Here is a 24,275-nt window from a genome sequence, read left to right as displayed (position 1 = left end):
AGGACTTGCCAACTGACCTTAGCAATGACACAAAGATAAAGCCTATGGAGGACTTTTTTTTCCTCCCCAAACAGCTGAGCCCCTGCCATGGAGCAAATGACAGGAACTTAAAAGCTCTTTTAAAAAAACCAGTACTTAAACATTATTTTAAAACCACAAAGGTCAGGCAGTGGTGGTGCACGTCTTTAATCCCAGCACTTGGGAGGCAAAGGTAGGCAGATTTCTGAGTTCGAGGCCAGCCTGGTCTACAGAGTGAGTTCCAGGACAGCCAGGGCTATACAGAGAAACCCTGTCTCAAAAAAACCCAAAAAACCAAAAAACCAAAACAACAACAACAACAAAAACCCCACAAAGAACTCTGATATTCATGGTCAAAAGAAAGCTAAGTTCTTTTGAATATCTGTTAAAAGTTTTGAAGAAACCAGTTGGAATCAACAACACATCCATAAGAAAATTCAAACACAACCTTTGAAGCTCTAGACATATCAAGTATCTTATTTGTTTATGGGAAAAATGAAAAAATTTAACCCTCCATACCAAGGAAATATTGTCCTAAACAAAAAATGTAAGTTCTCCTTTGTAACTTTTTTCCCCTCATTTAAACTAGTATATGTAGCAACAATGACTCGCATTATAGTGTCCGCATAAAGTTTAGGCTTTATGATTTAAACACAGATATCTAGGAGGAACTACAGATAAGAGATAAATAAATGAGGTCATTCATGTTCTATGGAATTATTTCAATGCAAAATTAGCCCAAATGCAAAATGTCTGTGTATGATTAAATCTTTAACACTATTCTCAAGTTAAAATCTACATTTTTCTAAGAGGTATGATGATCTCACAGAATGAATGGTGACTTTCTGCCCTGTTTCTGAGGAAGGAGCACTAGGAGGATGATTTATTGTTTAGATGGGTTGGCAGGATTTAGTGCCTGACTTAGAGGACAATGGATTGTTTTTAAGGTAAAGGTAATGATCACTTTTTAACAAAATCTTAAGATAGAATCACTATTAGAATTAAGCATCACAGTATGAAAGGTCAAAGAGGAGTCTGCAGGAGATGAAGCAGTGCCCTGAATGGAGCCTCATTTGCTAGTGAAGACTGCACTGACACAAGGGTTAGGACTTTTCAAAGCCAAGCAGAATTATGAACTGGTGTTTTAGGCTCATGCCTCCATCTATGAATTCTTCCTTGGTTTTTTTTTTAAAGAAAAAAAATGTGAAGTTTTGTGGTTACAATTTTGGAGTTTTGTTTCTTTAAAAAAACACAGAAATATTATAAGACTATGTTTTCCTTTTAATCCCAGGTATAGGATACGGTGCTGCTTCAGACTGTCCCCAGCAGCTGTCTGTAGCTTGTGCTCTAGGATTTGGCTTGTGCTCTTTGTAGTGGTTTTGCCATCTGCAGATAGTGTCTGTGACTGTGTGACTTTTGGACTTTTGGGGACTTTTCAGAGGGTGTATAAAAGCTAGGGCTCCAAGGGGGCAGGGATGTTGTTGGTTGTTGTGTGCAAAAAAGAAACAAGAAGAAATGAGATATCCTGACATCAAAGATCAAACTTGCACTAAGGAACTCGTGCTCCCGATCAGCAGGAAGTACTCTAATGATAAACATCACCCCCTTTCCACACCCTGACTTTATTCAGGGAACTCTTTCCTTTCCCTTCTACCCTTTTTTCTCTCTTATCTAGTGTTAGGGGGTTGAAAGGGTGAGGGGAAAAAGTGGAGAAGGGTGGAAGAAAGAATAATCCACAAAGTGGCAAAAAGACAGCCACCAGGTTCATTTAATACTGAAAAGAACTGAACCTGGCTTTCTCATGTGATAAAGCACAATGAAAGACTTAGTAGATAACAGTAAAATCCACATTAATTCTTAAGCATCTTCCAGAGCCAGGTCATATGTCAACTTTGACAGACACATGCTGCCATGTAAACCGCACACTCATCAGCACAGCTGGAAGGACAGTTAAGTCTAAAGCTGTTCTTGCCACTCCGCCTTGCTACAGCTCCACAGCCTCCTTAAGTTCCCACATTAGACCATCTACACAGATTTTTTTTCTGTCAGTTAACTTTTGACTTTCCATACAGAATCAGCTGAAGAGACCTAAGTAAATATTAGTGAGAATAAGTTTTATATAGAACATAAAATAAAAGTGAAGCTTACACAATAATAATCTATCAAACTAAAAAAGAAAAATTAACCTTAGAAACCCTGGGTAAAACTGATAAACTAAAGAAATCTTTCAGTTAATTATACAATGGGTGCAAAACTCTTTATATTTAAATCCTAATTAGAGACTTGCTTCCCAGAAACATAACCTAACAAACTGTACCTACTGCTGTTCTACCTACTTTCCCCAGCATCTAGTACAAGGGAGGTTCTCAAGAACCTGCTATAAGAATCTAGTAAACACTTTTTAAATATCCTTTACAAACCTTTCCTGTAATTAATCTTTACAATGACAATAAGCTCACAAGTAACAAAGAGCACTACAGAGAAACCCTCATATACCCTTTATTCTATATCCCCAAACTGGTAACCTCTTATAGAGTACAAAAGCAGGAAATTGGCATGTTCCTCTTTGAGCTACTCTGAAAAAGTACAATTTTCTGGTGCTAATAATGGCCTTAGATTCTCATTTTTATGACAAAAGAGAAAGTGGAAAAGGCTGAGTTACAGTCCTACTAAACCCAGCAAACTCTAAAGAGTCTCTTCACATATGGAACATGATCTTGGAACATGCACCCAGAATTCCACAAGGCATTCAGTAAGGATCTTCAAAAATGCCTCAACATCTCCAAAACGTCCTTATTTCTAAGTGACCTCATGAGATGGATGAGTATACACATTACTTCTCATATCTTCAGGAAACACAAAAATTCCTTATGGGGGATATGGAAGCAGTTGAAGAGGGAAATGTGTATGTGTGTGTATGTGAGGGTGGGGGATATGACTATTTCAAAAATTAAAAAAAAAAATTAAAACCCCAAATAGTTCTGAAGGAAAAATAAGTTTAATCTTAAAGGTTTTACTGTATCAGTGATATGACATGCTAACTAACCTCTGGGAAAATGGATTGATTAGTCACCACTGTAACAGGCTACCCTGCCTCAGTGCAAAGTTCTATGTGTAGCGCTTCCTAGTAGACTGAGATTCTGACAAGGAAAAGGTTTCCTTTTGTGTAGTTTTCATTAGGACTCTGGAGAACAATTATCACTCTGGCTACATGGTAGCATGATCTGAGACATTAAAAAAGAACATGATAAATCTATATTACATGTATGAGGTGGCATCCATGCTTGTGTATTTAGCTTTTAAGGCTTCAAGTGACTGTGAGTCTCTTAGCAAGAAGAAAAGGCCTAGTGAGACTTGTTAAAATCTGTAACATAGTCACTAACAAACTTGAGGCCAGAATATAAGCAGGAATAGTATTTTTAAAATCATCATATATAGAAAAAAAATAACTATAAAAGATTTTAATCAGAAATTGTAGGGCATTTTTTAAGTTGTAAAACTAAGCCAAAAGTCACTACATGTGATTTCTCCCTGGTTATGTAATTACTGTCACATTTTAGAACCTCTAGGTTTCTGAGGTTTTTGCCTGTCACACAGCAGTGATGTGTATGGTCTGAGTTAAGTGCCTACTCTTAGCAATGAGGACTCATTCAGTACTCTTAGTATCATAATGGTTCTACTGCAGATGCTCATCAAATAAATATGACTTTTTAACAAAAAGTTTATGTGTAGAATTGATACAACTTACTAGATACAATGACTTTATAGTAATAATATTGCTTACCAGAATATGTAGATAATATACTTTTAACTATTACTAAAATAGAATAGTTCTATTTCTTAACTTACCTTTAATGGAATCATTTTCAGCTCTCATTATGTCAATGAGTGAGCTCTCCAGTGAGTGCATGTCAAACGTCCTGGGGCGTTCCTGTGAACACAAACAGTCACAGACCACCTTTAAAATAGTATTTTAAGTTTTGGAGATAGCACAGCAGCAGAGCACTGCTCTGTGTTGAGGCTCATTCCAAGTAATCCCCTCCCCTATATTTACCTACACAAGAGGAAAATAAGCTGCATTTAGCAGAACATACTCTAGCACGTCTAAAACATCAAGACCCTCAAAAATGCACAGAGCTCTTTAGGGACTGATTTTATTTCTGACAAGAATTCAACAAAAGCATCATTTTTATTAATAAAGCCTAAATCATTAAAATGAGCCTTCGCCTTAAGAAAAGGAATAAATGTAAAAGAAAATTAATCTTCTCTCACACTTAATATTAGGGTAAGCTTTTTTCAAACTGTTCCAGTAGCTCTCTATCGATTTGGCAGGTCCCTCAAACACAATGCGCAGCCAACTGAATAAGTCTTAGATTCAGTCAGTCAAGTGAATGAGAGACCCTGTCTCAAAATCAAAGCAGGAGAGTGATGGGTGGGGGGTGGGGGGAGAAACCTGATGGACACACAGATATATACACACACTCCTACCATAACCAGAGCATATACTACACTACAAATACATGTACATATAAAAAATAGTGATTTTGATAGGACCTCCACTCTCTATGAATTATGATAGAATAATGACCCTAGATACTGCTTTCCTCACTTTGACAGAGCTTGCTTTAAGAATGAAGCTGTGCCGGGTATGGTGGTGCATGACTTTAATCCCAGCACTCAGGAGGCAGAGGCAGGCGGGTTTCGGAGTTCGAGGCCAGCCTGGTCTACAGAGTGAATTCCAGGACAGCCAGGGTTAAACAGAGAAATCCTGTCTTGAAAAGCAAAAACAAAACACAACAAAAACAAAAAACCCAAAAAGAATGAAGCTTGTCCACTTACTCTCTCCAACATAAAAAGGCATTTACTCTTTATAAACCTAGCCTTATTTTGGATGGACAAAGGGCAATGATCAGACTGAGTACCTGGACAAGAAACCCCAAATCCCCCTCAGTGCCTATTTACTTGCCAAGCTGGGCTAGACTTTGCTGCCATTGAAGTTAAGCAGAGAAAGAGTGTAGAGCCTTCCCCACCTTAATCAAGTCTGGAGTGAGAACAAGAAAAGTGACAACCACTCTACTGTGCTCGTATTCCTCAGATGAAGGGAATTATGTAGCAATGGCTAAAACTGAAGCTCAGCTTGAGAAGTGGGAAGGTTTTAATTCAGAGAGGAGGTGATAATGTCAAAGGCCACTGAGTCTCAGGAGGACTTCCCAGGAGCCTGACAAGCTCTGCACCTCTCTGCAGTTACTCAGACTTTTCACTTAGTCTCTGTGCTTTCTTCTTGGTAGTAAACTCAGGCCTTATGGATGCTAAGAATCCACATAGCTCTGAGTTACTTATTAACTCAGAGTTTCAGCTTGTTTAAAACCAAAACCAACCAACCAACACAAGCCAGCCCCTCTCCCCCCAAAAAATTCTTTTAACTCAGCACCTTAGACTGCTCTGCCTTGCTCTTGATTTTATTTTTACTTGCTGGGACATTACTTTTTCCCCCTTTGATATCTAACTTCTAGGCTAACAGGGCATATCTTCCACTTAAGATGATTTTCGGATTAACCTGGCAATTCTCCCCTCTTCTTCTGTGACACTTTGCACTATACTTCTGAGAAACAGAAACACTCTTTCCTATCTTGTCCCCTCCATATATAGATACAAAATATAACAGTGGTTTTGTGTAGCTTCTTTTATAAAAGCTACTTCTAATAGGTCAAGAAAGCTTCTGTTTGTTAATGGGACACTAGTAAGTGACTTAGTAAACTTACTTAAAACTTTACTAAAAAATGTAGTAAGCAATTCCATGGCTACCTGGACCCCATGTATATTGCCTGGAACACAGACATCTACTAAATTTAACAACCACTCACTTTAACTGAAAAAGTATGTCCAACTAGAATCTTAAATGAAAAATGTAAATTTCAGTAATTTTAAATTAAAATCCTACCTCAATCCTTTTTATATCATACTATTCTTCTTTTAATTCACTGTGATGTAATTACAGTCTCACAAGTAAATGCCAATACATAAACTTGGATCAATTGATACTGACACTTAGGAGCAGTGTGCTGAGGCAGATTCCCAGATTCTATACCATTTAGGAGGAAAGAGAGCCACAAAAGATCTCTGATAATGAGATGCAAAGTCTAAGAGCTCAGTGGTACAGCACCATCATCTTTCCAACCTCACTGAAATGGGTATTTTTGCCCACAATTTTTAATACTAGCAACTAGACTTACTATAAGCTACATTTATAGAACATTTGTTTCCTCAATGCTCTGGTAATTCAAGGGATCAAAAGGCACATATTTTGTCAAGTTAGCTTTTTATTAACGAGGATTCAAAGTTTATCATTCTTAATTTTCTCCTTTGGTGATTTTTTTCTATTTTTAACATTTAATTTTTTAACAATCCTATCTTGTGCTAATAGGAAGTAGGGAGAATGATAGAGATACATTAGGAAGGCTAGCACATAGGAATGGAACAAACAATGCCAGTTTTCCTATTCAAAGTGGAGTTTATTAAAAAGGGTTTGATTTCCAAATGTTTTCCCCTTTTGCCTCTTTCAACTAAAATGAACCACATATAATTGCTGATTTGTTTCTAGGATCTATTTCCCAGAAAGTATCTGTAAAACAGAAAATTTATCAAGTGACAGCTCTTCTTAATTGTCCTTAAGCCAATGACCAAAACATGAACACTAGCCTAAGTCAGTGCCATGAGTGTTAGACACTAGGAAGTCTCAACTTTTGCAGGACACTGCTGTCCTGAAAAAGGTTTTCCTGGTCCAGAAAAGGAAGGAATCTCATTAGATGTCTACTATCTTTTCTTAGCACAAAATTCTTTTCAATTGTTTGTATTTGCAGATCTGGCAATAGAATCCAGGGCTTTCCATATGCTAGGCAAGTGTTCTGGTAAGAAGCTATATCCTGCTGGATGTGGTGGCACACACCTTTAATCCCAGCACTTGGTAGGCAGAGGCAGGCGGATTTCTGAGTTCGAGGGCAGCCTGGTCTACAGAGTGAGTTCCAGGACAGCCAGGGCTACACAGAGAAACCCTGTCTCGAAAAAACAAAAAACAAACAAACAAACAAACAAACAAAACAGAAGAAGCTATATCCTAAGCCAATTTTCTTCTTTTGGTTTGCCAATATCATTACTGTCTGAGCTCTTAAAGGATGTATATTTTATCAATTTTGACATCTATGTAAAAAAAATGAAAGATGTGGATTTGAATTACTATTCAAAGTTCACTTTTTAGTCTACAAAAGGTAGAGGTCATTGAAAGTAAGAAATTGAATGTTTTCTTTCTTAGATACTAGAGGTTGAACCTGAGGCCTTCTGTGGGGTTAAAAAGAAAAAAAAATTACTACAGAACTATAGCCCCAGCCCTCTTTAATAAGGATAAGCAGCCCATTATGCAAGCATAAAGCAAAATAACAAACTTTTTTAAAAGTTTGCCTGTTCAATTTGTTGAGAAGATAAATATATTGTAAAAATTAAACAACACTCTCCCCACAACCAACAAATATATTTGTTTCACACTACCTTTGCCAGGCTCCCTTGGACAAAAAGTTGAACTTCTCTGTACTGAGCACCAAGTAAGTACTTACAATCAGTCTGTGTACTGCATCAGCACTGTCTTTATTATAAGCCTCAGACTTCCTAAGTTAGAATCTGTTAGTCCCATTTAATAATAAAAGCTAAGAATAAGGAACATTTATACAATTTACTGCATAAGCAAGTCCCTGCTAAGTTCAGCAGCACAGCTATGATTCAAGCCTCATTCCAAAGTCAGTGACCCTACATTAGACATCACAGGATCGCTAAAACTTATTTACAAAGTGGGGGAGGAGGCCTGTTTAAAGGTCTCTGAGGGTACCCACATGGAAAATGTCTGGAAAACAGTAAGTACTTAAATAGTGCCCAACAGCAGCAACAATAACAAAGAACAAAATGTGTAATGGTGACAAGGATGCAACAGAAATCTGAGAAGCACATGAGAACACAAAGCCCTGTCCTGTCTCTCCATTGGGATGACAGTTAGGTAAGGAATACACATTACATCCATGACAAACACATTGGCAAATTATCAACTACAAACCAAATTAGCAGAACTGGTTCTAATAGTAATAATGCTGGTAGCTAATTTCAAACATTAGATGCATACTCTCACTTTTCCCTCACAAAAGCTTTATATAATCCAGTATATTCAATTATCTCCTTTCACAGATGAAAAAACAAGCTTACAGTGACAGATGACTATCATGCCAGGTATGTAGTGCAACAGAATTTGAACCCAGGCCTGTAGCTCTAAAACCTATGAACTTAATAACTACCCATAAATATGAAAGAACAGCAATAATATCAAGGTTCCACAAACACCTTTATTGCAATGTTCTGACTTCACTTTATTTTGTAATCTTACAGGTTTAATTTTAAGGTAGATTCTTCTTGTGTAGCTCTAGCTGATCTCTAGCTTTCCTTTTTAAATTACATTTTCATTTACGTCCTTTGTGTGCATGTTGGGATAAGGTGAACGTATGCCATGATGCACATGTTGAGATCAGAGATAACTTGCAGGAGTCAGTTCTCACCTTCAACAAGAAACATTTTAAGTTTCCTTACAGAGAGGGGGCTTTGTTCTTCAAACAGAAAAATCCCAAACTCTATAGCACATACCTTCAGAAAATACAAATCAAGTTCAATTTCAACAAATGGGGAGCTGCTCTTGAAGAAAGCAGGTAGTTCACCATTAACAGCAAACAAAATACAAACCTGGTACCTGGACTATCACTACTACCTCTGGCATCTATAATCTGTTACTTTAGGCATATGATTCTGTTCTCATCCAACAACATAGCATACCTGCCTTCAGACATTTATTAATTGAATGTATCTCCTCTCAAAACTGTTGATCAAATGCCCTATGACCCATCTCCCTTTAAAAAGGCAGGTGACACACATGCTCATTCCTCTTTAGTTAAAATTCTTAGATTCCTTTTTGTTAGATTCCTCTTTAAAATTCACGGCCTACCATTAAGGAATTGTACAGCGTATCCTGGTCCACACTGTTTACCAAATGTGATCTCGTCATACACCAAGAATGAATCTTTGTGTAAAATATCAGTACCTACCATTTGTTTAACATTATGGATTTCCTTGAAAATCAGTTCTAGAGGGTAATTATTACCTCTGTCAATTCCCTAGTATTTGAGACACCTGAGGCATATTTTTCTCATGTTTCACTCTTATTTAAAGGGATATTCATGCTCACTAGGTAAAAACAGACCATCATGTTTGTACTGGATGTGGTTTTGTGTTCAGAGATTCTGTCTTCAGACTAAATCTCATTTAAATATATCCCATGCTAACCACTACCACAACTCTTTATTGGCTCTTTTTATGAACATGCGTCCCTGTATTTGGGCGCTACCAGACTGCTATGATACACAAAATATAATTATTTTAATGTAACTAGATTAATAAGGTTCAAGCCAAAATTCAATTGCCTACTTTCATCCTTCACTTCCTATGATCACTTTCAGCTTGCTCTTAATCCATATCAGGCTGTGGAAGTCTCTCTTTCTGGCTTAAATTTTCCCTGGTGAAGAAGGGAAAGGAAAATATTTTGGTTCAAAAGGAAAGACTATGCCAGTGTGTCAGCTGCCAAAGCAAATAGGAAGCTTGAAAAGCCTTGGGAGAGCTCATAGTTAATCAAAGCTAACTATGGGAGTTTTAATCCAAGATTTTCCAAAATATAAATATTCGTCTTAGATGAAATGCTATTTATGTCCACAAATCACAGAGAGGTGACTGTACAGTTAGCCTTCAGGACTCTGCTTCCAAAAGGCCTCTCACCCCAGCACAGAGTACACTTCTTTCCCTAGAGTCTCTCCACATTGTCAGGCTGCAGCAGACAGACAGGCTGCTGCTTATCTCCCTGGATAGGACTATAATCTTCCCACAGCACAGGTACAGTTTGCTAAAAATCTGCTACCACCAATAAAGCAAGAGGCTGCCCAGTTTCTCCTGGCTCTGAGCTGCATTTCTCTCACAAACTATGTATTCATTTATCTGCATTAGTTTCTTACAAGTATCATATGGAGTCACTAGCTGTTGTTATCCCATAAGTTTAAGGTCACACTGTAAGTGGCAAGAAGTCTAGCTTCAGAAGACCTAGTTTAAAAAATAAATCTATTTAACTAAGTCATGCCATAACCTAAAATGTTCATTAGTGTCATCCACAGGATATACAACTTTTTGTTGGGTCAGCATGGCCTGGAAGCAGGTGTCAGGGGTTGACATAAAAGAGGTAATTATGTAATGTGAAGAGGAGCAAAGTAAAGACATTTAATAGCACTTCACATTTCTTCACCACTTCTATTCAGAGTCTGTACTTTCTCATCTTAACACCTTCAACAAGAGTAAAGAGTCTTGCTTAGGTTACTAAATATTCCCTCCCAGAATTCTAAACTATAGATGAATCAGTCTGCTCTGCTCATAAACCATTTGGTTCCCATATGAATTGATAAATCAGAAGATCTCTTCAGAAAGCCTTTGAGGAAACTGCCTTTTATTTTCCCTTCACTAAATGCAACATGTATTTATATATTTTTAATATCATAAAAATCCTTAAAGTGATTTTTAAAAAAGTTGTTGCCACTTATTTGAATTAAAAAACAAAACTGGTAATTTAGATTCCATTAGTTCAATGGACTTACTTCTTCTAGGCTATTTAGTCATTCTAGCCTTGCCTGGAAGAAAAAAAAATAGTCCATTGTAAGACTTGATTTTTAAATCTCTACTTATTGGACAAGGAATCTTGACACTCTTCACACATACACACACAAATATCTTGTAAAACTGTGATGAGGTACTAAAAGGATGGCTGAGGTAAGATTGCTTGCTCTGCAGGGCATGGGAATCTGAGCTCAAAGCACCTACTTGGAAAGCTAGGCTCACTGCTTTTATGTCTCTTTTCCTTCTGTTGGGTTGCCTTGTCCAATTTTGATATGATATTTTTTCCTTTATCTTCTTATATCTTATTTTGTCATGTCTGGTGGTTACCTGTTCTTTTCTAATGAGAGACAAAAAAAAAAGGAGTAGATTCAGAAGGAAGGGAAGGGAAGGAAAGGAGGAACTGGGAGAGAAAACTCTATCAGGACATACTATATGAGAAAAGAATATATTTTCAATAAAAACAAAAAAATGAAAAATACCTAGGATCTATAAATACATTAAAAAAAAAAAGCTAGACACAACTTCATGTGCCTGTAACTTCAGCACTGTGAGGTAGCCAGATCTCAGGAGTTTGGCCAGCCTGCCTAGTCAAAATGGTGACGCTTTCTGTACAGTGAGAAGTCTTTTCTCCCCAATATCCTCTTCTGGTCTATGCATGTGTCTATGCATGTGTGCACACAGGCATCTGCACCTGCACACTCATATGCATGCACGCACACAAATAAAAAACTGGTGAGAAATGAAAGAGACATGGTATGTGAAAGTGAGGCCCAACAGCTGCCTGCTAGCAGGCACACTCAGTATACATTCCTGCATGCCTTCTCTCTGTGGTAGATGAGAAAAGAGTGCACAAGTCACATTTTGAAAACAGGCTACTGGCATTTCTGAATAATCCAGTTGTTCCTTGCTTTACTATGGCCAGTTTCATGCAGGTTATCATATAAACCTAAACTTCTGCATCCAAAAGAGATCACAGGCAATGTTCTCCTATTTAACAAGCTACTTGCCACAAGAGGCCATTGTTTTAAAGAAAGTAAACAAAACTAAAATGCTGTCCTGAGAGACTAAGTTGGGTCATAAAGACACACGAAAGCTCCTAAATAGCTGTGAGGGTTCCTCTTCTCCAATGTCTGCCTGGCCAGCTCAGGGCCCAGTTAGCAAAGGGACTACAAATCAAAATGTACAATCTTTATGCCTAAGCTGAGACTTACATTTTGCAACCCTTGACATCTCTTCTTTTTTGTGACCTTTGACAATGAGACAAAAAGCACCCAATGTTAAGCTTCTAACAAGGCCACCCCATACTCATAGTCTCCTACGCAGAACACACTCAACTCACAAGAACAAAATAGGAATTTCCCAGACTGTACTCTTCATGAGAAGGCCCTCTTTGACCATTGACATATTTCTACTACAACACACAAAAAGTGAATACCTGTATATGGAAAGAGAGGTGAATGAATAAGGTTTAAAGAACTCCACAGGCCTCCAAAAGACCTCAAATCCCTGAATTCCTTTTATAAACAAACAGAAAAACAATCCCCAAAGCCCAGTCCTGTCCTGTTCCTTTGAATTCGTCTCAGATCACATACCTATATTCCACGGAAGCCTAGAATTAGAAGGCCCAAATTAAATATTACACTCTACTCATTTGTTGCTTTAGCTGATCTTACTTTATTTACTTTTTTTGATGTCTCAGAAAGAGGTGAGACCACTGGTGTTTGTGGGAGTAACACTAGGTTGAGCAAGGAAAATAGGCTAAAGCAGACATGACAGATAAGTGAGCCATCACTATCTTTAAAAGGTCCTTGGAAAAACACTGTGTATATCCTCTAAAGACTTTGTACCTTTGAGAAGTGTGTTCTTTTACAATGAAATCCTACCATGTCTAGGAGTTCCTTTAACTGCTTTAAGATATATGGCAGAGAAGAGTTTTGCGTGTAGGTGAAAGGACTGTCCAGGAGCCAGTGACTACTGAAACCATGTGATATGTACTTGGGAGTTCAGGATACTATTTTGTCTAGTCAATGTTTAAAATTTTCCATAATATTAAATATCACATGGGGGAAGAAAACCTTACCAAAAAGGGGATAAAGCCACCTGTTAGACACTGTGTTTATCTGTGTTCAGAAAAATAAAGATTATTATGTAGCCCAAGTTCCACTATTATTCATGTGCAACAATTTTGTTTAAAAAATTCTTTAAGTTTAATCATAATGTACCAGTAATACAATGATTTTCACATTTAAATGACACTTATTTAGTGTATGTAGGGGTAGGGGTTATGCACACACATGTGTACAGGTGCATGAGTGCCATGCACCCCTCATAGAGATCAGAAGATAAAATTGATGGAATCAGTTTTCTACTTCTCCCATGAAGCTTCTATGGATCAAACACAGGTCACCAGGTTTGGTGACTGGTGCATGTACCCACTAAGCTACCTCACCACTGTTTTTTGACATTGGGAATAGAACTCAAGTCTTCTCAAGAGTAGAAAGTACTCTTTACCAATAATCCATCTCTTTCCAGAACTTATTATTTTTCAAATTTAATTTTTTTTTTTGTGTGTGTGTGTGTGTGTGTGTATGTGAGTGAGTGTTCTGTGCATGTACACATAAATGCTATCTAGTAGGGTGCATGTATGAAGATCAGAGGGCAACTTGTAGGAGTTGGCTATTTCCTTCTACCTCACATATTTCAGGAATCTAACTTACATCATCAGTCTTGGTTATAGGTTCTCTTACCTGCTGAGCCAACTTGCTGGCCCTGACTAATACTACTATTGAAAATCTTTTTTGTTTTTTTAGTAACGGAATCTTCTCGAAGATAAATATTAGACATCTCATTGTATTCTCAAAAGGGCCAGAAAGAAGAAATGAACAAAGGAAAAATCAGGAAAGTAGCATGCATGTCCTGGATTATATGATGAGTTAGGTAGTAAAGCCATATTTAGAGTCTAGATAAGACTTATTAAAATTAAGATTCTTTTAGGGGTAGAAATGTTCTTGAGGTCATAAACAACAAAATGACAGCATATGTTTCACTAGCTAGCACCATTAACCTACAAAGTAGATATACCCTTCTAGGATTCCTAAAAGAACTATTATTTAAAACATTACATGACATTTTAAAGACAAGTATGGCTTTGAAATACATAATACCAAAAGATTAACTGTACCTTACTTTAGGTGTATAAGATGACTGACAATACTCAGCAAATTCAAATTTGTCTAGCTTTAGTACAGTACAATATGGGAAATACTTACATAGTTTATATATACCTTTAAAGTTTACTAATTAGAGCCATAAACATGAGACAGGCATTTATCACCATACCTGATGTCTAAAACAACTCTCTGTAAAAATCTTTCAAAATACTGAATGAAACAGGCTGATTAATGCTAATCAAAGTTTAAATGGTTGATCGGGTTTTATTTGAAGCAGGACCACAATTGTGCTCTCCAAATGTTTGAATTGAGTTGGATTATTAAAAGTTTTAGACACAGGTATGGTGGTAAATGCTTATAATCTAAGAAATTGGGAGGTAGATATAGGAGATAACAGATTCAAGGCCAGCCTGGGCTACATAGCAAGTCCCAGGTCATCCTGGACTGTACAGTGACACTATGACTAAACTATGAAAATGAACTTTATTATGTGTTGCTGTAAATACGAAACTGTATATATTAAAGGATACATACATTAAATTTATATCTTAAAAGAACAATATATTTAATAGAAAATGTGTAACTTTTCATAACAAGTTGGAATTAGTATCAGAGATGTAAACTGGATATTGTGTGATATTTTAATATTAATTTTATATATAATATTAAAATATTAGGTTTTTATATTATTTTATTATAATTTAATTTAATTTTATACTTTAACTTTTTGGCATAAATTTATTGAGCAACTATGTTATGAAATAGGTACAGGACTCTAACAAAAATGAACTGATAATATATTTATAATCTCTCTCTAACATTTTCTAATGATTGAGTAATATTCAGCATGCATTTTTTTAACTTTATTTTTTATTTTTTTTAATTAGGTACTTTCTTCATTTACATTTCCAATGCTATCCCAAAAGCCCTCCCATATCCTCCTCCCCTCCCCTCCCCCCACCCCCCACACTTCTTGGCCCTGGCGTTCCCCTGTACTGAGGCATATAAAGTTTGCAAGAGCGATGGGCCTCTCTTTCCAATGATGGCCAACTAGGCCATCTTCTGATACATATGCAGCTAGAAACACGAGCTCAGGGTGGGGGTGGGAGTACTGGTTAGTTCATATTGTTGTTCCACCTATAGGGTTGCAGACCCCTTTAGCTCCTTGGGTACTAGCATGCATTTTTTAACAGTATTAGGAAATCATATACTAACCTAGTAGTTTAATTCCACTTTAATCCAGGAGCTAATTGATTAAGCTTTAAGGTAAATTAAAAGATTGAAGTTTAGGCATAACAGAAGTGATATGTAAATGCTAAATTACTAAAATAGAAATTTCCAAAATTTCCAAAAATATTTGGAAATTTGGAAATAAATTCTTAAATAAGCTTCTTCATATGCTTGTAAACATTGTTGGAAACAATGTGACAGCATGAGCTGTCAAGATTATTTTCACTCTACCAAGACAGAAAAGTTGAAAGAAAAATGAATTTAGACTGTAAAATTCAAACATAAACCTAAGTTAATTTTAAGAGTACTTTCAACTGTCTCTTTCTCACGAGAACCACCAGGATTATTCTCACAAGCTTACCCTGGTGAACTAAATATTACCTTCCTAGTTTTAATTAGCAACAACCACATTCACTAGGCTTGCAATAAGTAAACTTTTCCTGATAGATTTTACAACAATTTTTGATCACATTTCATGGCTTCCCTGAACATACAAATACACACAAAATGCAGTTAAAAATCCTACCCTGGTGGCTAGAGAGAAGGCTTGGTGTTAAGAGCTCTTGCAAAGGACCTAGACTTAGTTCCCAGCACCTATATGACAGCTCACAACCATCTGCAACTCCAGTTCTTGGAGATCTAGTGCCCTCTTCAGGTTTGCAGGTACTAGGCCTCGTAAAGTACATAGACATACATATAGGCAAATCACCCAGACCACAAAAAATAAGAACTAATAAATCTCTTTTCTAAAAATGAGGAAAGCATAGAAGGGAAAAAGTTTAAAAAACCAGTTATTTTCAGCTCCATTGGGAAATAATGGACCTAGTTAGAAGCTCTCTACAAAGAGGAAGATATTATAACCTCATAGGATTTTCCCCATCCAGCACATATTTCCCAATTACAAAATTGGTTTCTCTCTAAGTCAAACAAGAGATTTCCTATGCAAGCAAGCAAACAAACACCACCACCACCAAAAAAAACCCCTCTCTGGAGTCACATTAAGAAAAAAATAAAATGGAATGAGGTTATATGTTATTATGATTTTTAATAATTCACCAAGTCTGGTTGACCTAAAGCACTGCAGTAACCTTGTTTCTAAGCACACAGTGTGAGACATAATTTTAAGGATACTAAGCTGACAACACCAGGTAAGTTATTATAGTGACAAGAATTACTTGTGTAATTTAGAAAACTTAACAAAGCAATGTGTCTGAAGTAAGAGCAAACAGAGTCCTAAGTAAAGTACTGAATTCTCTCTCTACCAATCAAGAGGGAGGACTATCTTTGTGCGGCCACTTTCCTGGTTTTTAGCTAATGCAGATGGGAACATAAATGGAGCTTTAGATTATAGTATATAGACTGAGGGATTCTGCCCTACTTTTCCTATAAGGACAGATCTAGGCATCATTCCAAAAAGGTGCTATATTCAAATAAAATTACTGGCAAGCATCCCAATCTATTATTTGATTTGGAAATTGAAGCTTCAGGATATGTTTAGCAGGGCAGATAGGACTTTTTTTTTTTAAACATAAGGGTCAAACCATACCCTTACTTAGTCACATGAATATGGGCCTTGTTTCTTTACTTCAAAGATAGAACAATACAACAAATGTCATGGAGTTGAGAGATCTTGTGATAGCCTATGTGAGAGCACCTCACCCATTCCTGACTTATAGTAACTACTAAGAATTAAAAGCAAAAGGATTTTGGATCAGTGAGATTGGGTGAATGCCCTTGTTGCTAACCTGAGTTCAATCCCTGGGACCTACATGGTGGAAGAAGAGAAACAACTTCTGCAAGCTGTACTCTGACTTCCATGCACATGCTGTAGCACTAGCATGCATGAACAAATACAATAAATAAAAGTAATAAATAAATTTAAGTATTATTGTAATACTATATAACTAAATATATGTAATAAATAAATGTAATAAAAAATTTTAAGTATTGACCTTAACTTTATGAAGTTTAACATTTAGAGTTGATAAATATGTTTTTGTTTTTTCTTTTAAAACTCCATAAGCCGACTTTTGTTGTTTAGTGGAAAAGCTCACTATGTTACTCAGGCTGCCCAGAACTTCTAGACTCTCCAACCTGCCTCAGCCTCCAGGGTAACAGAAACTGTATCTGGCTTACACTCAGCTTTTGGTCATACATATAGTTAACTATTTTTCTTTCATCTTACTTGCTCTGGGAGGAATTCCTCTCATCCCCATCTATATTATGATTTTGTGAAGAGCACCATAGTATAACTAATAGTTAAGAGCCAAATCTTTCATGTAAATAATAATTTCCACCTCACAGGATTATTGAGTAAATACATATAAAGCACTTAGAATATAAAGGCATCTTACATATTATTAAATGCATATTAATTTAATGTATCAGAAAACAGGATTTAAGTCATGCCTTCTCAATTCATACCTTGAAGCTTTAGGCTAAATAAAAAGTCAAAAGCAACTTTTAATCAATTATTTTTTCTCAAACTATATCTCCTTGGTGGATCAGTTTGGGGGCTACTGGAATGCCTAATTAGGTTTCATAAATGTGGACAAAACAGAAAGTTGAAAATTGACAAAGAAAGTTTGAGTCCTGGTGACAGAACAAAACCAGCCCTGTAAATTATCTTCTGACCCCCACATGTACACATGTGCACACACACACACACACACAAACACAAATAAAATCATTTTAATTTTTAAATATTATTAATTTTTAAACCCTGCATGTAGTCTTAACATAAACATACCTGTAAAAACTGAATGTAAAAAGCATTCTGGTTCATTTCAAACTAAATAACTGTTGCCCAATATTAGATATATTTGAGGTAATTTCTTTTTAGTATAAGAATTCCAAATTATCCTGATTATATATGAATATTATAACCTCATACTAAACCCATTAAGAAAAATGATGAAGATGGGGAGAAGAAAAAAATATATTTTCTAATCTTTTCATATTTGAAAAATAATGTATTCTTTGAGACGGGGTATCCTTATGTAGCCTGACTAGCCTAAAATTTGCTATGTAGACAAGGCCGGCCTTGAACTCACAAAGATCCAGCTGCCTCCCAAGTACTAGATAGTGCATGCACTATCATACCCAGCTTTTCTGTATTTGAACTGGGTTTACTGGCCACCCCTTTTCTATCCTCAGCACAATAGACAAGAAAAGACAAGAGGAAAGTAATTAATTGTTTTTCAGTGCTGGATATCAAATTCAAAGCCTTCTACAGGTCAGACAAATACTCTATTATTACTGAGTGACATCCCCAACCCTCTGAAAGAACTAGTTTCCAACAACCGCTTTTAGTATCAATCTTAGTCTGTTATTTAATAAATCAGTTTAATTACTAGTGAAACTGATCAAAAGGATTCCACATGTTCAACAAATACTATCAGTCCCATAGGGAGAAAACATGACACACATATATAGATAGTTCATTTCCTGCACTTCTCATTTTCCCCAAACAAATCTTTATCATAAATTAGGATGCTCAGAATGAGAAAATGATCATAACATCACATAAATTTAATGTTAGCATAAGAAGCAGCAAGAAAGAAAAGCGTATTCAATTCCCACTCTAATCATAATCTAGATTCAATTCCCACTCTAATCATAATCTAGCTAAAAGGTGTGGTTTTTTAAAATTAGCAATATATAAATAGTTCATAAGTCACCTTTGCATTAAATTAAATTAAATATTGTTTTAATATTTATGTTCTAAGGAATATTAATAACAACTTTTTAAAGCCACTGTCAATGTTCTGAACAGCTATTTATCTGTCACTAAATGACAACTGAACTTGGCTTGAGCAAAAAATAATGTTTTCTAAAAGCAAAAATTTAAAACTAAATTTGACCAAATATTTTAAGATGCCTTACACCTGTACCCTTAAGGAATGAAAAGATATTTATTTAGCTCCTTGGACTGACATGGGACTCTCTGTCTAGCAAACTTTTACTTCCCTTAAATAGGAACACTACAACTGTCTTATAATATGCTTTAGTCCCTATAGAAGTGTATCTAAAAAAAAAAAACCTTTTGCTGTAACACATGTGCATGACACATTCATGTATACATGGCTTTAAGCCCATGCTTATGTCCCTCATCTGTGAGTAGGATAATGGCAGAACTTACCTTTCGCAGTTAATATGAGGACAGGCTCAACGGACCTTACTACTTTCTATACATTTTCTAAAGACATAGAAATGACTGTTCTACAGTATAGAAATTGAGTGTGGCAAGTGATGTTGAGCTAAGACATGAAATTCCCTTTACCTTGTTTCTGCAAGACAAACTGTCTGCTCATTAGTTCAAAAACAATGTGATTCCTACCAGAAAAAGGATATACTAATACCAACAGAGACAAGTGATCTTTGCCTGGACCTATTTTTAGGAATGGTTTAATTATCTACACCCCTAGTGTTAACACTGGAAAATAAACAAGTAGGTGAAAGGCATCACCTACCAAAAAACAAAATAAACAATAACCCCCCAAAAACAAAACAGGCTTTCTGAAACCAACATCTTCACGGTATTCAAAAAGAAACGGGTATACCCAGCACTGCTAAATAAATAAATAGATAGATAGATAGATAGATAGATACATACATACATACATACATACATACACACATACATACATACATACATTTTAAGCATGACAAAGAAATCATCTGTACTATTTCTCCCTAACTAGTAGTCCTTACTGACACAAGAAAGGTCAGAATTTGCAGAGAAGTCTAAAAGGAATTGCTGAATTGATCAGTTCAGACTGCTCAGACTGCAAGGTCCACATCTAAATATAACCAGGAGGAAATCTGGAACTCGTTGCTTTCAGTGACTCCCTACCTTACAATGTCAAAAAAAGGTCATTTTCCTAGACAGAAAACATTCATTAGTTTCCATAATAAAATTCATACATTTCTGCTACATATTACTGTTTTACCATTCTTCCTCAAGTGAGGAAAATTCTCGTTAAGCAAGAAAGGTATAATTAATTAGGACATCACTAACTACTCAGTATCTGTAATTATAAATGGAAAAATTAAGGCCCAAGAAACAGTTAACTATTTTCTTCCAATTACACCCGTTTGCTAAAATAAAGGCTGGTAACTGATTCATTTCCTAAGATCTCTAATGTAAGCACAGACAAGTCTGATTCTCTCATTCCACAGACACTCCACCACACTACTTCCTTATTCATCTTAATATATTAATGGAACAACATCTTACCGGAAAAGGAAAAATGTTGTCAGCCCTGTTCAAGCTATCTTCCATCCAGGATTTTGGAGCAAAGGCTGAGCTAGGGCGAGCATACTTCTGGAGCTGAATATGATTGCTTGCGAAATTTTTCTTCAAAGGTGAGATTGAGTTCAGGGGTGTTATTCCACCGTTCAGCCCTCTGCGGTGATCCCGGCCTTGAGATGCTCCCCAGCCACCGTAGCCGCCACCTCCTGGGCTCCAGGAAGAAGAGGGGGTTGGAGAAGGACTCTGGTAGCTGCTCCATGGAGAAGGAGGTTTGTTAAGATTATTCGCCAAATGAGGCAGCTGGTTAAAAGCAGCACTTCTATGTGTGAAAGGTGGGGGGTGGGGACTGGCAGGAGACCTCCTCTGCTGCTGATGCTGGCTGTGATGGTGCTGGAAATGGGGGTGATGAGGATGGTGCTGGGAGAGAGGCCCGATCTGAGGGGAGAAGCTACCACCAAAGCCAGGGCTGACATGATGGGGAAAATTTTGAAACAAGAGAGCACCATTATTAGCTGAAGCGCCAGGGACCCCTCCCTGGTGAAAGAAACTTGCATCTTCATTGATTATAGTGGAGGAAGAAGGTGCTATCGCTGCTGACCAGTTACTGAAACCAGTAAGGGACGATGCACTGGATGTCAAGGGTTGGGTGGAAGTCCCGAGACCGGTGGCTTCTTGGTAATCAAACCCTGTCAACACTGGTGATTCAATGCGTAGTTTTTCTTTTCCGTTGCTGTTTTCTGAAGAACTGTCCCCTGGATTTTCTTCAGCTTTTGCCTTTTCAGTTTCAGGCAGTATTCCAGCTTCCTGACCTGGACTCGGGGAGAGCTGTTGCTTTTCTAAAGGGTCTTGTTGTTCTTGCTGTTGACTTTTTGCTTTTTCTGACCCCAAGATCTCATCCTGAATGTTATGAGTAGCCGGGGCAGGAAAGAGCCAGGCTGACCCAGCACTGCTGCCATTGGCAGCTGTGTTATTATTTATAAAAGCAGCAGGGTTGGGGGTGGCATTTTGGTGATGGTGTGGAGGCTGCAGATGTGGATGGAATCGGACTGGAAAAGCAGATTTATTCCCAGTATTGCTTTGCACTAGCACTCCAAACCCGTAATCCCCCATTTATTATTTTTAGGATCAGAATCTCACAATAAAAAAAAGACAACCTAATGTCTCACGTCTTTCCTCCCCTGTATCTCAAATATGTTTGCTTGAAGTATCTTATTTATAGCTAACTCAAAGATCACAGCTTATCACCCTACGTATCTCTGATTTGGAATTCTGGTCTCTCTGAATGGAAAAGAACCTAAAAAAAAAAACCTCTTAAAATATTGATATGAATCCAATTGGGCTTATTTCAAGGAAGGAATAAAAAAGGAAAAAGGTAAAAATCAAGTCTTTGGTTAGTAAAATAGGCGCTTTCTTTTTCCAAAGGAAAATGTTCATGAATGACAAAAACACAGCTTCTCAAGCATCTATGGATATAGAAGAATAAGCATTGTGCGGAGTAAAAATATATATATATAAAATTTAACAATCACATATGGTCTTCCTCAGCAGTTTAGATTCACATAAAAATTAGAATAGGATTAAGGGGTGAATACGTTCTTTTCTTGGCAGCTTGGTTAAAAAAATCAGGAATAATTTAAGAACATTATATATTATATATTTATATATAGATAGATTATATTAGGTTATCTGGGGCGGGAGGTGAATTTCTGGTTGCCAAAGAGGAAATCAGCCTTGACTAAAGGAAAGATGATTGCAGGGAGATTTCTGCTGTTCCTGGTCCTGTTTCTGTTCTTTTGTAGGGTGCAGTGTGGGCCTCTGGGGCTGTTCCTTGGGCTCCGGGTGCAGATCTTGCTGCGTTTGCTGTTCTTGGGCTCCCCTCGGCCTCCTTTCCCCCATGAAAGGGGTTGGAAACACCCGTTTCTCCCTCTGGGGGGTGTCGCGATCAGGAGGGATTAGCGAGACTGGACAAGGGCAAGCTGGCGGCCCGGGGGTGCGGGGAGCAAGGGGGCGACCTGGAAGGTCCTGCGGTTTCTGCCTCTTCCCCTCTCTGCGGCTCCGGGATTTTTTTCCCTCATGGGACCCAGGGGCGGTTTGTTCAGTTCTCTCAGTTCGATTCTCCGCCGGGGGGAGGGGGAAGGGGGATGGACAAAAAGGAAAACCCCGCTACCGTAGTTACTCTACAGGAGAAAAGCCTCCCCCCTCGGCTCGCGCTCTCTTTTCCCCTAGACTGATTGGAAACTATAATTTAGAAGGCTTTTGTTTCTCCTCACGGTTGCTGGGCCGCCGCCGCCGCCGCTTTTCCCCGGTCCCGCAGTCCCAGCTGTCGTCGTTGCGGACTCCGTCTGGCTCTTCTTTTTCTTCCTTCTTCCTCCTCGTCTTCCTCTGCTGTCGCCGCTGCCGCCGCCGCCGCCGCCGCCACTGCCTCCGGTGCCCAGGTCCCGCAGCCGCGGCTGAGTCCTTCTCCTCAGGACCGAGCCGAGTGAAATGACAACCAGCTGGAAAGACCGAGAGACACTTCCGGTTCGATGAGGGAGGGGCGGGGTGCTGCGGAGGCCACGCCTAGCAGCCGGAAGACCAATCCGACACCACAATCCCGACTAGGCCACGCCTCCCAGCCTCAGAGCTCCACCCAGGAAGGTCTCTGGTCATCTCAGAGCCGCCTCTTCCGCCTGCGCCTCGCCCAGCGGGGCCGGCGTCGGCCTCGGGTCTGCGCACCCAGTGCAAGCGGTGCACCGCCATCTTTTTTATGGGCAAAGATTCCTTTGCGATTTATGTTCCCAAAGCAGGCTTCTTAGGAAGTCCGTAGAGAGACGCTCGGAAGAGAATGGACATCTTGCACACTGAAACACTGAGCTAAAGTGTTGGGGGTCGAAGTGGCAACCCATGAAACCTAGAATAAACGAGAGGCCTGCCCTGAGTAAAGGTGGGTGCCCCGGGCATCACGTGCTCTGGCCCGAGCTCCGCCCCCGAGGGATGGAAGGAGAGGCGGGTTTTCCCGGCATCTGTGCTGTGCCTAGAACTGCATAGTCCTTATCCTGAACGCACGTCTCCGGAGGGATTCCCTTCAGTCTCCATTCCTCCACCCGAACCACCTACTCTCCCATCCTCCCTTTGAGATGCAGATGCTGTAGGCGTCCATGGCTGAGCCACCAACTATTAGCTTTCTACTCCACCTTCCAAGCAGAACGGAGGGATTTTTCTAAAAACGAAATTCCAGTCACGGTCCTGTTGTGCTCATACCTTTTTAAAAATGGCAGTCCGTTACCTGGAGAATAAAGACCAAACTCCGTATTGTCCTGTGGGCAGTATTCTCTGTGCCTTTTTCCACGCCTTTGTCGTCTCCTCTTGGCAAACTCTCATTTCGTTTTAGGAGTAAGTCTCCAACCTACCTACTCTGCCTTCGGAATCTCTTTTTACAGGCATACATGACCCTCGATACCGCTCATGCTTTTATATGGCATTATATTACATTGGTGGCTTATGTCTCTAAATCAGTGCTTAAAACAGTAGTTCTCAACAACTGGGTTGTGATGCCTTCAGGGAGGTGTCCAATGACCCTTTCACAGGGATTGCCTAAGACCCTCAGAAAACACAGATGTTCACATTACAATTCATAACAGTAGCAAAATTACAGTTATGAAGTAGCAACAAAAGTAATTTTATGGTGGGGAGGGGTCACCACAGCACGAGTAACTGTATGAAAGGGTCGCAGCATTAGGAAGGTTGAGAGCCACTGCTCGAAAGATTTGACATTGAAGATTGGAAGCACCAGAGAGGAATCTTGAATGGAGACATACATAGAGAAAAGCAGCAAGAATGAAATCTTTTCTGAAAGGTCTGATATTCAAATCTGAATTCATCATTTA

At 38.2% G+C, this 24,275-nt stretch overlaps 1 protein-coding gene across 4 annotated transcripts in view; it reads right to left on the bottom strand.

Annotated features, from left to right (window-relative positions):
- Nucleotides 1-23,703, bottom strand: part of Cpeb4 (cytoplasmic polyadenylation element binding protein 4) — a 65,532-nt gene extending 41,829 nt beyond the window's left edge. For 3 of the 4 annotated variants that reach the window (NM_026252.4, NM_001290676.1, NM_001290678.1), the window contains exons 1-2: nt 20,395-22,867; nt 3,868-3,949 (exon numbers count right to left, since the gene is read on the bottom strand). In NM_026252.4, coding sequence (NP_080528.2) covers nt 3,868-3,949; nt 20,395-21,519 — 1,207 coding nt within the window. In that variant the 5' untranslated portion in view covers nt 21,520-22,867. Of the gene's footprint in view, nt 1-3,867; nt 3,950-20,394 lie in introns of all 4 variants that reach the window. The other variant, XM_006514793.2, reaches the window with a different exon arrangement.
- Between the last annotated feature and the right edge of the window lie 572 nt (nt 23,704-24,275).

The sequence above is a fragment of the Mus musculus genome, chromosome 11, assembly GCF_000001635.26.
Source record: "Mus musculus strain C57BL/6J chromosome 11, GRCm38.p6 C57BL/6J".
Classification (NCBI taxonomy): domain Eukaryota; kingdom Metazoa; phylum Chordata; class Mammalia; order Rodentia; family Muridae; genus Mus; species Mus musculus.
The sequence above is the reverse complement of the archived record's forward strand: the minus strand, read 5'-3'. Positions and strand labels throughout refer to the sequence as shown.